General features: G+C 33.3%; 1 protein-coding gene across 3 annotated transcripts in view; it reads right to left on the reverse strand.

Moving 5' to 3' along the window:
* Positions 1 to 15,593, reverse strand: part of LOC106478039 (neuronal acetylcholine receptor subunit alpha-7-like) — a 128,061-nt gene extending 112,468 nt beyond the window's left edge. For all 3 annotated transcript variants that reach the window (XM_022381556.1, XM_022381554.1, XM_022381555.1), the window contains exon 1: positions 15,098 to 15,593. In XM_022381556.1, coding sequence (XP_022237264.1) covers positions 15,098 to 15,161 — 64 coding nt within the window. In that variant the 5' untranslated portion in view covers positions 15,162 to 15,593. The remainder of the gene's footprint in view (positions 1 to 15,097) is intronic.
* Between the last annotated feature and the right edge of the window lie 429 nt (positions 15,594 to 16,022).

Genomic DNA, 16,022 nt, shown 5'->3' on the forward strand with positions numbered 1-16,022 from the left:
GTCAATATAAAACAGATAAAATCACGGAAATATGGTATCACGAAGAAGAAAGTAATATTTTCAAGGCATTGTTTAGTACAGAAGTTTTGAAGTCATACAAGGTGTTGGGTGTGTCTTTTTCATTTTTCAAAAATACAGGGTGTTTGTATATTTGTGTCAAAGCTACTAAGGCTACATGCCGCCATCCCTAATTTTAAACTATGAACCAAAGGAAAGGCAGTCTGTCAGCAACCCCCTATCAACCACCATTCACGCTGAAGGATTGACTGTAACTCTTATAATGCACCCATATCTTTAAGTGCAGGAAATATTCTGTGGTATCGCATAGATGTGAACCTGTTTGCTTCTCCGAAATTCAGAGCTCTACCACAGAGCCACCCGTGCTTCAAGACACTCCAGTGAGTCTATTATAAATTCAGAGCTCTACCACAGAGCCAACCCGCGCTCCAAAACACTACAGTGAATCTAATATAAATTCAGAGCTCTACCATAGAGCCAACCCGCGCTCCAAAACACTACAGTGAGTCTATTATATTTCTTGATAAAGTGTTTACAATGATAAAAAATATACGTCTTTCTAAACAATTAGATTTATTTATTGGAAACTACATAAGCGTTTTCAATGTCATGTTAACCATCTCCCCCCAAAAAATAGAAGAGAATCTTTCAGACGTTTCATTTAATATTCATACGAATATAATATTTGTCTTTTTATAAGAGTAATTTTGTTGACCTTTTAAGGATCTTGGCTTCTCAACTTTCAAAGTGAAATCCAATAATAAAAAAAACATTAACAAACTTACAGGTTTTTAAGTAAACCGATATTGTATTTACGAATGAAACTTTTTTTCTCTTTCTCTAAGTAAGGACACTAGCATGGTGATGTTTTCAAGAAGGGAGATGACACAGTAAATCATTTTGTCATATTATAGTAAGTGTTTCAAACTCAGGATATGTAGAACCTCAAATGATTTTCTTTTTACACAACCATTAAAAAAGTAAGTTCCCAAATTATTAAAGGATTATCCATGAATTAAAAGTCGCAAAGGAAAAAAAAGTGAGCAGCTTACAAAGGTAAAAGTAACACATTGATTTAAATCAAAGCCAAAATATAAAGTTTTATCGAACATGAACCATGCTTCTGAATGAACGAGTAGTCAGAATATTAAGGGAGATAAACTGAACTATAGAAATGCCCCCCAGTGGCACAGCGGCATGTCTGCGGACTTACTACGCTAGAATCTGGGTTTCGATACCCCTGGTGGGCAGAGCATAGATAGCCCATTGTGTAGCTTTGTTCTTAGTTACAAACAAACAAACTATAGAAATAAAACCTTGATATATTCCAAATACAATAAGAAAGTCAGCTTTATATATTGATACAAACACATCTAAAAATAAAGTCCAAGATTGGACGTCCAATTGAAGTTTAAAAAGGTATTATTGATGCGGACTTCAGCTAAGAAAGTACTAAGTGGGTCGGTGTGGTTAATCTGCATAAGCGTAATTTACGTAGTTTATGAGTGTTTTCTGACGTATACTATTACAAATAATGATGTTCAAAATTCTTTTTCGCTTTTGACTTTTTTTTTTAAACCATAAATATTGTAAAAAAAAAATATTTATGTGTCCAGGTAAACTGAATACAGACAAAACTGTTAAATGCATATAACGTTTAATCATCCAATTTAGCTGCTACCGTTTTCGAATGCATATTCAGTAAAGGAGAAAACTGCGGAAGACTCGGCTATCTTGCGTGCCTGTACAAATGAACAGGAAACTAATTCTTTGACTAGCGCACTCTACAAAATAGTACACTAGTTCAATAATCTGTTAAAATATACAAAATTAATGTATAAAAAGCTAGGCAGATAATTAAGTTTAATAGAGGAAAACACTGTTTTCAAGCGTTAGAAATGCAAGCATAATTGAACACGACTAAGCAAATAAATTATATTCAGTTTATAACACGCATCACAATGACTGGTAATGGTAAATTGAATCTTCAACCATATATTTCTATGACGTGCATCATTCTACATAAGGACAAGCTACGAATAGATGTGAAAATAATGTCGCCATACGTGTAAGTTACAGAAATCCAAACCATTCTGCTACAGTCTTTGTACCATTCTCGCCAGAGAATCCATATTCTTTGAAGAACGCATACCATACACACAACCTTTAAAAGAAATGTATCTGTTTCTCTATTGTTCTCTTATACGACATTATCGGATCTCCAGACCTTTCACTCAACTCGCGTTTAATCGTATTTCCGGCTGGATAAATTCAGCTGTATTGGATTTCTAGACTCAATTGAGTAGATTGAACTTGAACCCAGAGTCACGATCCAGGTAACTTGAGCGACGCGAAAAAAAACAACAAAAAAACTGGAATAAGACTTTGTTTGGATGAACCATGAGTTTCATCCATTACTTTGCTTTGGTAATATGACACACGTGAAAGAGAGCTTGATATAAGATGTTTAATAGATTTTAACAACAAAAAAACTGGAATAAGACTTTGTTTGGATGAACCATGAGTTTCATCCATTACTTTGCTTTGGTAATATGACACACGTGAAAGAGAGCTTGATATAAGATGTTTAATAGATTTTCATAAAGTGCAGGAAATGCACTTCTGTGAATATAATGTAACTATCTCCTGTAGAACCCATGAAGTAGCTTTTCAAACTCTATTATCTAACATGTAAATGAAGAGAAGCAGTAGAAGTAGTTGAAAAGTGAACTTTTAAAATGTCAAAAGCTATATAGTTTAGAGCAGAAACAAATAAAACACCTTTTTATCTTTTTTTTTTTGAAGACTTCTACAGATGAGGAGAACTAATTAAAGACAAAGCGGAAGATTTAGAAACTTTGTAATGCTTTAAAGATTGACGTTAAGCTTTACCTGTGATGTATAATAGAAAAAAAAACATATTTTGATATACTCGTTTGAACACTTGTACTGGAACTGGTGTTAAGTTCCCGTCATTTATTTTCCAATTGAAACATAGAACCTTTTAAAACTTAGATCAAAGATTCTCAAACTTGGTACGCGTACCACTGGTTGTACGTGGAGCTAATTTCAGTGGTACACAACACAATTGATATAAAAAATCGTCAAATGTGTAATAAGCCCTGTCTGAGTTTTCCACGTACATATACATACTACTCTCCTCACTTATAGACTCATCCTCTACTTGCATGGACGACTCGCCAGTATTTTATTTCCTTAAAATTGACAAAAATGGTTGCATATATTTTTCAGTCGTGCCAGAAAAAACAATCGCATCCTTCGCATTAATGGGTAAGTGTTAAAAATGTGAATTTTTGTTTGTCAGTTTTTATCTTTTTATTTAATTAGGCCTGGGTTTGTAATTAAAAAAAACACAAAAACAAGTGGTACACGAGCCTACAACGTTTGACAACCACTGAGTTAGATAATGAGGATTTGTGTACTAAATTACAATATCGTATTACTTATCCAGAATAAAATCTTCCTCTTCCAAAATCATTAATTTATGATTAATTATTTCACATTAGATGTAGTTCCCCAGATGGTATTTACGAAAGTAAAATGGTGATGTTTAAAGAGAACAAGTCAATTCCAAAAGTCTAAAAATAGGGATAAAAGAAACACCGACATCTGAAAGTTAAGAAAATAATCGCTCATATTTACAATCTATATGTGTTACGAAAAATCAGAGACCTGTCCATTATGTACACATAACGACTTAGTCTTGAGTATGAACACACTTAGAAACAACAACAACAACAAAAACAACTAAGATACCATTCCAAGAGATCTTAAAGCGATTTTATGCTGTGGACGGCTTTCCTGGTGTCTGTGTGGGAAGAAGAACACGTGGCCGTAAGGTATCGTGCAGCTTTAACGCGTTCTTTTTTACAGAAATTCTGAAGTTTTGAGGTTAATGGACATGGTGGAAAAATCATGTTATCCATCCAATCGCACTTAATTGTCGCTCTTTTTTTTTAATATTCAAAGAAACGTTTTTATGATAAGCAAATGTTTTAACACTTGAAGTTGGCAAACATTCCTGAAACTTTCTTTGGGCTACATAATCATAAAAAAACACAATGCGTTCTATCATATTTTACCGCGTTATAAAATAGTGCAGACGCATTGAACTTAATTAAGAAAGTATCTTCATCAAGATTTAGGACTTTTTTTTTCTAAAAATCGATATTCTAAAAAGTTATATTGAGCCAAAAAATCTAAGATTTAGTTCTATTTAAAACTTTAGAATTCTTTCGACTTAAACACGCAGAGATTAGGCTATTTCAGAAATTTGTCGCGGGTTAATTTACGCTGTATAAGTGATATCACGAAACAATAATTAGAGAGTTACTTTCTTTTCTCAGGATTCAATAACACCATTTCCTAAAACAATTTTTTTTTTATTATGGAATGTTTTTAGAATACTATATAAGAGTGAATTCAAAAATCCACTACAATTTATATTACAATCATTTCCGCTGCTTAATCTTACAACATTTTTTATCTCATAATTAATACGAAAAATACAGTAGTGTTAAGATTAAACAAATAAGTATTATCACTAAAAAACTAGTTTTTAACCAACTAATACCGAATTACTAGAATGATGGGAACCGCAATTTTTACTAACAAACCCGTCGTCTGTAAAAAGAAATATATATACATATAAATATATTTGTTTTCGAAAAGAATTAGTTCGAGCAGAAAACTAAATAATTGTTTTTGAAACATTATCTTCCATTGTGGCGCTACAAATGCTGTCATTGAGGCCCTGCATGACCAAGTGGTTAGGGCGCTCGACTCGCAATTTGAAGGGTCGCGGGTTCGAATCCCCGTCCCACCAAACATGCTCGCCCTTTCAGCCGTGGGGGCGTTATAACGTGACGGTCAATCCCACTATTCGTTGGTAAAAGTGTAGCCCGAGAGTTGGCGGTGGGTGGTGATGACTAGCTGCTTTCCCTCTAGTCTTACATTGCTAAATTAGGGATGGCTAGTGCAGATAACACTCGTGTAACTTTGCGCGAAATTCTAAAAACCTAAAAAAAAAAGCTTCATCAATAAGTGAATACTAATAGCGGGCAACACATCAACTATATAAAGCATATAGTTATTTCCATTACAAAGAAATTAAAATATCTAGTTATTAATGATACGCAAGTTACTGCAAGTATATTGAAGATAATGGCGATTCGCACGCATTCTCAGTTTGGTTTTAAAAACTTCTAAGATTTAGATTTGATTGTCATCATATCTAAGCGTTTCATGTCTGCGGACTTGCAACGCTAAAAGCCGGGTTTCGATACCCATGGTGGGCAGACCACAGACAGCCCATTGGGTAGCTTTGTGCTTAATTACAAACAAACAAAATCTAAGCCATATTTATTAGATAACATTTTCGCTTCTTTTCCTGCAGTGTGTCTCGGTTGTGTAGTACACCACTAGATTGCTATGATAGGACAACAACAAAATTCTGTGGGAAAACTGATAAGTCAAAAACCTTTACTATTGACTGCTAAGCGAAAAAAGCACGCATGTTAAACTTACATGGAAATTAAAATCTGCTTAAAATGGCCAGTTTATTATTCTTCATCTTATTATTATTATTATCTTGCCATGATACAACAAAAACGGCTTGGTATATTGTACCCAAACCTTTTGTAGAATACTAAATAAAGTACTGTAAAGGTCGTAAGGGTATTGAAAAGTCAATTTGTTTCTTCTATATTTTACATAAACTGAAAAACATCATAATTCTTGTGTAAACGATCTTATCATTACCCCTTAAAGTTAGCTTTCTTATAAACATCTGGTGATCCTTTAAAAAGTTTAAATACAGGATGAAATGGGGATTACCGGCCAATAATAGATGAACATTAGATGACTGAAACATGTAGACACTCAAAGCTTTTTACACTATACAATTGGTGTCTTTAGGTGTCTATTATGTACGCATTGAAGAAGTAGAAAAAAATCAATAAACATAATATTGAGTTTTATTACACACATTCGGAGAATAATTATTTTAAAATATACGAAGGCATATTTAAAACAATGTTTTAGACGTATATGTTTTATCTGAAAAGGCAGATTTTGTACTGGTAAAATTTCGTACGCGCTTAGTGGGGGTTGTGTCTTATTCTAGGCATATATTTGGTCATTGCTAGTTATTATATATACAGAAATTAGTTACATAGAAACTATAAATGTTCACTATCTTCTCAGACAAATCTCCATGACAATCTCCAGCTACAGCTTAAGATTTTACATCTCAAACTAATGTGATCAAATAGTCAATAGCTACAGTAAATCATCATGAACTGTATCAGCTAGCTACTAGCTATGTTTATTATCATTACGGTGTATAAAGTTAGCTACCATATCAAGTAACCCTTTGCTCATAAAAACAAAGCCAGAAAACTAGATAAATAAGAAAATGGAAATTTAAGAACCTGCAAATAAGGATCGTTAAAAAGTAAACAAACAAGGCTGGAGATAATGTAAACATTATTTACTCAAACTACATATCCCTATTTTGACTCCACCAAATGTAATTCTACGTAACAGCATGGAGCCAAAATAGGGTTTGTAGTTTTAGTAAATAACGCCTACAGTATCTATGCCTTGTTTCCTAACTTTTTACGATCCCTATTAGCAAGTTTTGAAATTCCCAATTTTTTATTTATCTTATATATATATATCGAGTTTACAACGACCTATACAGTTCCTTGGTGGGTCAGCGGTAAGTTTATAGACTTACAACACTGCGCATCTAGCTCATTGTGAAGCTTTGGGCTAAATCATTAACAAACTATTCAAATGCTGCATTTCTAAAGTGTTCATTGCATTTTATTGACAGTCTCTGAAGTAAATTACATCTTATACAAAATTTGAAACTTCAATTAATCTTGAAGTGTAAATATTGCTTCTAGGAAAATTCGTGAAACATACGTTGCAGTGAAACAGCTCTCCTATAAAACTATAGATTGCTCTAACAACACAACATAAAAAAAACATACGTTGCAGTGATAAATCACTCCTATAAAACTACTGATTGCTCTAACAACACAACATCAAAATAAAACATATGTTGCAGTGATAAAGCTCTCCTATAAAACTACAGATTCCTCTAACAACACAACATGAAAAAGTAACATACGTTGCAGTGATAAAGCTCTCCTATAAAACTACAGATTACTCTAACAACACAACATCAAAATAAAAATACGTTGCAGTGATAAAGCTCTCCTATAAAACTACAAATTTCTCTAACAATACAGCATCAAAATAAAAATACGTTGCAGTGATAAAGCTCTCATATAAAACTACAAATTGCTCTAACAATACAAGCATCAAAAAGAAACATACGTTGCAATGATAAAGCTCTCCTATAAAACTACAAATTACTCTAACAACACAACATCAAAATAAAAATACGTTGCAATGATAAAGCTCCCCTATAAAACTACAAATTGCTCTAACAATACAACATCAAAAAGAAACATACGTTGCAGTGATAAAGCTCACCTATAAAATAACAAATTGCTTTAACAATACAACATCAAAAAGAAACATTCGTTGCAGTGATAAAGCTCTCCTATAAAACTACAAATTGCTCTAACAATACAACATAAAAAAGAAACATACGTTGCAGTGATAAAGCTCTCCTATAAAACTACACATTTCTCTAACAATACAACATCAAAAAGAAACATACGTCATACTATTCTTCACTACGCATATTTCATTGTGAAAATTAAATATTTCCGATTTATTTCTGAAATTACAATATTTAACTACATAAGTTTGTGTATTGTTAAGCACAAAGCTACACAGCGTGTTATCTGTGCTGTGTCCACTATTGGTATCGAAATCCGGTTTTAAGCGTTATAAGCCTTCAGACTTACCGCTAAGCCACTGGTGAGCTAATTACTTAAGAAAATCCATATTTTTTAATTAACATCTTTCAGAAATACCTTTACTAGTGTTGGAATTAAAATGTTTTAATTAATACAGATCATTGACTTTAAAGGTTTGTTTGTATTTAAGGAAAAAAGCTACCTAATGATCCGTGCTGTGCCTACCAGGGGTATCGAAGCCAATTGGCAGTAGTATAAGTCTGCAGACATCCCACTGAGATACTGGGTGGGCTATTTAAAGGATGTATAGAAATTCTACTACATCTATAGTATAGTTTAATCTTAATGTTATATATATTTTCAACCTCAACTGAGCCATGATTTCCAATTGCTATTAGGTTTTGAGTTTGGTAGAATTTCCATGATGATATTGCTTGTTGGTTTCATTCATGGAGTATGTAAAACATGGTAAATATTGCATGGAGATTTTAATATATGTATTCTTAGTGACAGGTTTAGCTATTCAGGATAATAGTTTTGTTTTTCTTTGTTTGAGAATGTGAGCTTTCACTAAACTTATTGGATTACTAACAACTAGTACCAGTAAATCACGTTTAAACGACCTAGAGAGAAAGCAAGCGTTATAAGAAAAATACAACATGAGATGATCAACGTAAATGTCCAAGTTTTTTTTAATAACAAGTCTTGAACATTTACCAGCGAGAGCTGTAATGCAACAGGAATGTGATCGAGAGAAAATTGGGGAATGTGCACACTTAGTGTGAATAAAAGTTTAATGAAAAGAATACCTAATATAACTACCGAGAAGAATATATATATTCAACAACTGTGCTCATCTGAGTTGAACTCTTGCTAAAAATAATGTAATTGTTTCGATGGCAGATGTTTCTTTGAGAATTTCGCACAAAGCTAAACAAAGACTATCTTATCTGCGCATCGCCATCCCTAACTGTGAATTATTAGACCATAAGGAAAGCAGCTAGTCAAAATACACCCATTCGCCAACTCTTGGGCTACTCTTGAATGGCCTGAAAATGGATATTTCACTCTCATGGTGTAACCACTGCCCCATAGTGCGAAACGTGTTTCTCCGTAACAACAAGTCGCAAACCATGGATCGTGAGATTCATAGCATACTAATCACTGGACCACGTGCGACTCCAGCATAATATATAATCAGATCATTTTGTTAATATTTCTAAAGTCGCTTGTGTTAGATTGAGAAGTGACTGGTATTATTTACAAACATATTTTTTTAAAGTATAAACATTTATACGATAGTAGCTCACAAGGCTAGCAGCATTTAACTACTTTAAACTTTCCAAATTAAGTTTCCATAAACATAATTTCCGCCTGTTTTTAATATTATGTTAGAATTATTCTCAAACTGTTTTTTGCACTTGATTGTACTTAGTGGTGGCAGGAAATGGAACGTAAATTAGTTATCAGCAACTAACTATTTTAAAGTATTAAACAATTTCAGAGAAAGTAGCCTTTCCACACTTTATCTTTTCCTTGCAAAAAAACAAAACAAAAACTTTACCTTGTTGCACAGAAGGAGATGTAATTTAACACAGGAAATATGAAAGGAAGCAATTTATGAAGGGATTAACCCTCAAAGAAATTAACACAGGAAACATGAAAGGAAGCAATTTATGAAGGGATTAACCCTCAATAAATTTAACACAGGAAATATGAAAGGAAGCAATTTATGAAGGGATTAACCCTCAAAGAAATAAACACAGGAAATATGAAAGGAAGCAATTTATGAAGGAATTAACCCTCAAATAATTTAACACAGGAAATATGAAAGGAAGCAATTTATGAAGGGATTAACCCTCAAAGAAATTAACACAGGAAATATGAAAGGAAGCAATTTATGAAGGGATTAACCCTCAAAGAATTTAACACAGGAAATATGAAAGGAAGCAATTTATGAAGGGATTAACCCTCAAAGAAATTAACACAGGAAATAACTCATCTTAATACTTTCACGTTTTTCTTCTTTTTTTTAATTGCGAAGAAAAACACAATAGAGATGAGAGTTACGATTTAATTTAAAAATAAAAATAACTCTAGATTCTAGATGTTTCACTTCTGATCTATCGCTACAATGTTTTATATCTTCGTCATGATTCTTTACCCAATCATGAATCTCGGATTTCATGCATGTGTTCTTTCTTTTCTTCTTTAACAATTCACGTCTCTCTCTTTTTTCTCAGAACTACATTATTGTTAGGTTTTTTTCCCCTTTTTATAGCAGTTTAGCTTATAAAATCCTTCGGTATTACAATAATACCCGAATTAATTTCAGTATAAGAACAGGAGGACAGTTCTAAGTCCTGCTATGTAATACAAATCCTTTCAGAGTTTAATAAATGAACAGTCTTCGGAGTTTTCGGGAGTAAAAAGAAACCAAAGGTGGGTCTTATTAAGATTCGTACAATTAAATATCAAGAACAGATATCAAAATTTCGTAATTACGTAAACTCTATGCTCCAGTAACGAACTGACTAACAGATTCTGGCGAGAACTAGGAATACAAAGAACAGATAGAGATACCAATATCGTTTTTGTATCTACGTTTCGTATCGAGACATCTCACCCTCCATCTGTGATGTAAAATTACTTTTCACTGTCAAACCATCTGTGATCTAAAAATAATTATCACTACCAAATCATCTGTGATGTAAAAATACTTGTTACTACCACGCCATCTGTGATGTAAAAATACTTGTCACTACCAAATCATTTGTGATGTAAAAATACTTGTCACTACCAAATCATTTGTGATGTAAAAATACTTGTCACTACCACACCACCTATGATAAAAATATTTGTCACTACCAAAGTATCTGTGATGTAAAAATAATTATCACTACCAAATCATCTGTGGTATAAAGATACTTATCATTACCACACCATCCGTGATAAACAATACTTGTCAGTACCAAACCACCTGTGATGTAAAAATACTTGTCACTACCAAACGATCTGTGGTGTGAAAATACTTTTCACTACCAAATCATCTGTGGTATAAAGATATTTGTCACTAACACACCACCCGTGTTAAAAAATACTTGTCACTCCCACACTATCTGTGATGTAAAAATATTTGTCACTACCAAACCATTTGTGATGTAAAAATACTTGTCACTACCAAAGAGGTAAAAAAATTCAGTCAAACAAATTGATTAAACGTCGTCTCCACCTGGTAATTACGATACTCAATCCATTTCGCAACTCATGGTACGGGGAATAGTAAACAATGTCTCATAGGTCATACATCTCCCTCTATATAATAGTGGTAGTTACATAAAATGTATCTTCCCTTTAATATACAGACTGATTATTTTTTTACTGTGTTATGACAGTGAATAGACTTCATTTTTTTCCATTGTTGTATAAGATGAAAAACATAATATTATTACTTTCATAACACTGCTATGTTTCTAATGCCAGCGTATTTTAGTGCATCTAACAATATGTTCCCAAATTATTCATCTCCATTCCACTCCGGGTTCTAAGGACACGTATAAAGTTACCTGAGTCACTGGTTCATTATAACTTCTCTTGACCAGTTTTTCATTTCATTAAACTTTGTATTTTTTATTGGTAAAGGTACTGTGTGACAGTGTATTTGTTGCATTCTCAATTTTACTAAAAATATTGAGATATATTTTCTTTCCACTGTACCAGTAATAGTAAGCATGGTATATTTTTCCATTGATAAATTACTATTAAATTAACTATTTCCTTTACATTATCCTAATAATATTGCGCAAACATTCTCTTTTCTGTATTTGTTAATAATAACAAACATACTTTATTTTTCTTATTGTACCTTTACAGAATTTTCCTTTTTCCACTACACTTATAACTCCTTTTATTGTAGTGATCCAATTCAAAACAATTTTCAATACTTCCATTGTACTAACAATTATAAAACTGGTTTTTCTATTTTCGACCACTCTAATAATATTGAATAGACTTTAATTTTTCACCAATATATAATTTATAATAATTTTGAATAAACTGCCTTCCTTGGTAAACATTTGTGATGTAAAATATACATTATTTGTGTATATAAGCATTAAAACACTTTCCCTGTGTAATGCATTGGGTGTATTAAATTACAATTATGTTTCCCTTTGTATTCTGGATGTTAAATTAATTTCGGTTTCATATTGTATTAAAAGCAGTTCTAAGAAGCATCAATTTATTTTCACTTTAATCCGTAAAAAAAAAGGAAACAAAAATGATTCCAAATGATAAATTCCAAAATTAACTTTCTTTTTTACTTAGCATAGAAAATATATTGTTTGTAATTAGGCACAAAGCTACACAAATGCTATCGAAATCCGGTTTCTAGCAGTATAAGTTCGCAGACATATCACTGTGCCACTAGAGGCTTGGGTTTGTTTTGTTTATAATTAGGCACAAAGCTACACAAATGCTATCGAAATCCGGTTTCTAGCAGTATAAGTTCGCAGACATATCACTGTGCCACTAGAGGCTTGGGTTTGTTTGTAATTAAGCACAAAGCTACACAAATGCTATCGAAATCCAGTTTCTAGCAGTATAAGTTCGCAGACATATCACTGTGCCACTAGAGGCTTGGGTTTGTTTGTAATTAAGCACAAAGCTACACAAATGCTATCGAAATCCGGTTTCTAGCAGTATAAGTTCGCAGACATATCACTGTGCCACTAGAGGCTAGCTACACGAGGGCTATCTGCGCTAGCCGTCCCTAATTTAGCAGTGTAAGACTAAAGAGAAGGAAGCTAGTCATCACCAACCACCGCCAGCTCTTGAGCTACTCTGTTACCAACGAATAGTGGGATTGACCGTCACATAATACCCCCCCCCCCCACAGCTGGAGGGGGAGCATTTTTGGTGGGACGGGGATCCGAACCCGAACCACATATTGCACCCTAACCACCTGGCCATACCGGGCCGCAACAAAATGTTAAGGATGGAATACGTAATTCAAATAAATCTTACATAAATAAATGTATTGAAACTAATGCTTGGAACACATTGGTTTGAAGTGAACGTTTCTTGAAAATTAAAAAGTGCTCGATTTTGTAACAAGTAAAATAACAAACGAATAAATGTTTTTAAATTGAAAAACTTAGAAGACATTAATCGTGAGAAAGCGATGCAAATGTTATTCAGAAACATACAACTTATCAAAATTAATAACTTTGATAGTTAAGTTTATTAGAATATTATCGTTAAAACATATATTAACTTAACGAAAAAATATAATATATGAGTTAATATAATACAAACTATCACTTTCCCTGGAGTGTACAGATGCTGGAAAAAACTAGTAAAATGTATCAAACACGCAGTGTTATAAAAGATGAATAGATATTGTCAGAAGAACTCTTGCAAACAGACTCATTGGTATATGAATAAAAATGCCAAATATGTTTGCAGGAAAAAGTTTTATCCCAAACAAAAATCCTAATTGAAGAACACACATTAGTTCTTCAGTGATTACATACTATCTCGTCTAAACTGACTATGCTAATTTAATGTATGAAAACCCTTAAAGTTTAAATGAAATATATAAAAAAATATAAAATACTTTATTTAAAAAAAAGTCTATAGGAAATGTTAAACTCATCGCCTTAGACATAAGTGTATATCTTGTATTTAAAAAATCTATATAGAATATGCAATTTCAAATATTCTATCTCTCACACCCATATCTGTAGGCTGTATAACGTAGATGTAACTTCCCTGGGGGCATGTCCCCCACCAACTTTTCCGATGATGGGAAAATGTCACATTGCAGTTAAAACTTTGTTGTTACCTATAGAATACCCTCATGTCTACTCCAGCAACAAACATTGTCCCCCGCACTTTTTAAGGATGGAGAAATGTCCCTCTAACTTTTTCAATGATGGTAAAACGTCACACTGCAGTTAAAACTTTATTGTTGCTTACAGCCTACCCTCATGTATGCATACCCCAGCAACATAATTGGTTCCCCCACACTTTTGTAATCGTCACTGTTATGTATCATATCTGCATGTACAGAAACTTACTGTCTAAACTATGCACTAATAAGCTCTCAATATAAATGATTTTTTGTGTGTTTGTTGAATATTCGGGCAAAGCTATGCGATAGTTGTCTGTGCCAGCCGTCCCTAATTTTGCGGTGATGGACTAGATGAAAGACAACTAGTCAACACTACCCACCGCTAACTCTTGGGATATTCCTTATTAACGAATAGTGGAATTGATTGTAACATTATAACGCCCCCACGACTGAAAGGGCGAGTATGTTTGGCGATGGGTTTTGATACAAAGACCCACATATTGCGAGTGAAGTGTCGTACACACCAGACCATGCCAAACCCTATATATAAATGAGCCCACTTCTATACGAGTTACTCCATGACAGACAGACCTTCCATGCTTCATTTATTGTTATAACTGATGAACAATGAAGACATCATTTTAATTCTGGATTTCTCGTAGAAAAGATAAAAGTGTGGTCGTAAATGCTTAAAATAGTCAATTAACTGTAACTATAACATTCACGGTGGTCATTATAATATTTCCAAATACTGTAAAATTTTTACAGTAAAAAGAAAACAGTTTTGAAACAAATTGAAACATTAAGGATGATATTTGTAACTAGGACCCATTTTAGGCCAAAATACTTCAATAATGTACGTATTACCATCACTATGTCTTTTAATCTAGCCCTCAGCTCACTTGATACATAAACGTGCCAAAAAAGTCGAAACAAATACACAATGTTTTGCACATTATGATTCTGTGTCCTCGAAGTTTCGATATGACTCAGATCCTACTTAAAATATTCGAAAATATAATCTTATATCCAATGAGGTTCAACTGTTGTTTCGTTTTCCACCCAAATACACTCGATCGACACCCAAACGAGTGGTAGTACGTTCAAGAGTTGTAATATATTATGACACTCCTTAAATAACAGAGTAAATACTTTAAATAACTACGGCACACACCTGATTTAGGGTGTGTGATTTCTTAGTTGAATTGATTGATCTAGTAGGCCATTTCTTGTTTTTACAAAATCCCCACAGAATAGATCACACATTTCAAAAATGATTCTAAAACTAAATATAGAATTCACAAACTTACTGTTGAACGAACAAAACGTTTCTTCCAGTATAAAGAAAATTAACGTTTTGCATTACCTTTCAGAAGACTAAAAAATGACAAGGCTATTAGAAGTCCAGGAGTTGTGTTGTTAACTTTCATTGTCGTCTTTATTTGATTTGCTCATCACCTGGAGATGGATCTGAATCTAGAATTCACTCATAAGTTTTGTTTGGAAGGAGTCCAATTAGTTTCAATCCTATTCACCACCTGTATGCTTCGTACTTCTCAAGTCATCTATAAGCGGTTACAGGTCGGGCCTTCTTTTTTGATCGACGAATCTACATCAAGTGGAAAGCGTGTTTTTGACTTCCTATACTTCTTCAGTCGTTAAAACATTCTACTCGTGCTCAGAAAGTTTAATTTATTATCAGAATTAATACTGTTTTCAGTACAACTCAGTTTCCTTTGAAATCCCCCTTCCATCTCCCTAAACAACAAGACGTACAGAGTTGTAGCTTTATGCAGTACCTACGCCATATAGTGGCATCCGTCTTTTTCGCTACCGGTGGTACTCAGCGCCGAGCTTGCACATCTTGAGTGTTATCTTCCATTAAAAGCTGGCTTGTGTCATGCGCATGCGCTCCAGAGTCTACCTATCCTAGTCTGAGGGTGATGTAACGTTCGATGCAGGGAAACTACAATGTTTCTAGTTGGACAAAAATACCTTATTGGATGATGTGGTAGTTTGGGTATTTAGAGAGTTGACAGCTATAGGAACAGCTAAAAAGACGTCTTAGAGAACAAGAGAATAAGATCTTAACTTATTTTTTGCGTTTAAATAACAAATTATTGCCATTTTCAAAGCGATCCAGATTCTGCATATCCGGACGACCGTGGGGCAGATATGTTCAATTTGGGTAGCATATAAAAAATGTTTGAATGTTTTATATGGTATTTAAGGTATTTTTGAAACTGCATGGTATAGGTACGGGGGGAGAAAACAGTTAATATAGAAAATAA

Source organism: Limulus polyphemus, unplaced genomic scaffold (assembly GCF_000517525.1).
Source record: "Limulus polyphemus unplaced genomic scaffold, Limulus_polyphemus-2.1.2 Scaffold175, whole genome shotgun sequence".
NCBI classification, from domain to species: Eukaryota; Metazoa; Arthropoda; class Merostomata; order Xiphosura; family Limulidae; genus Limulus; species Limulus polyphemus.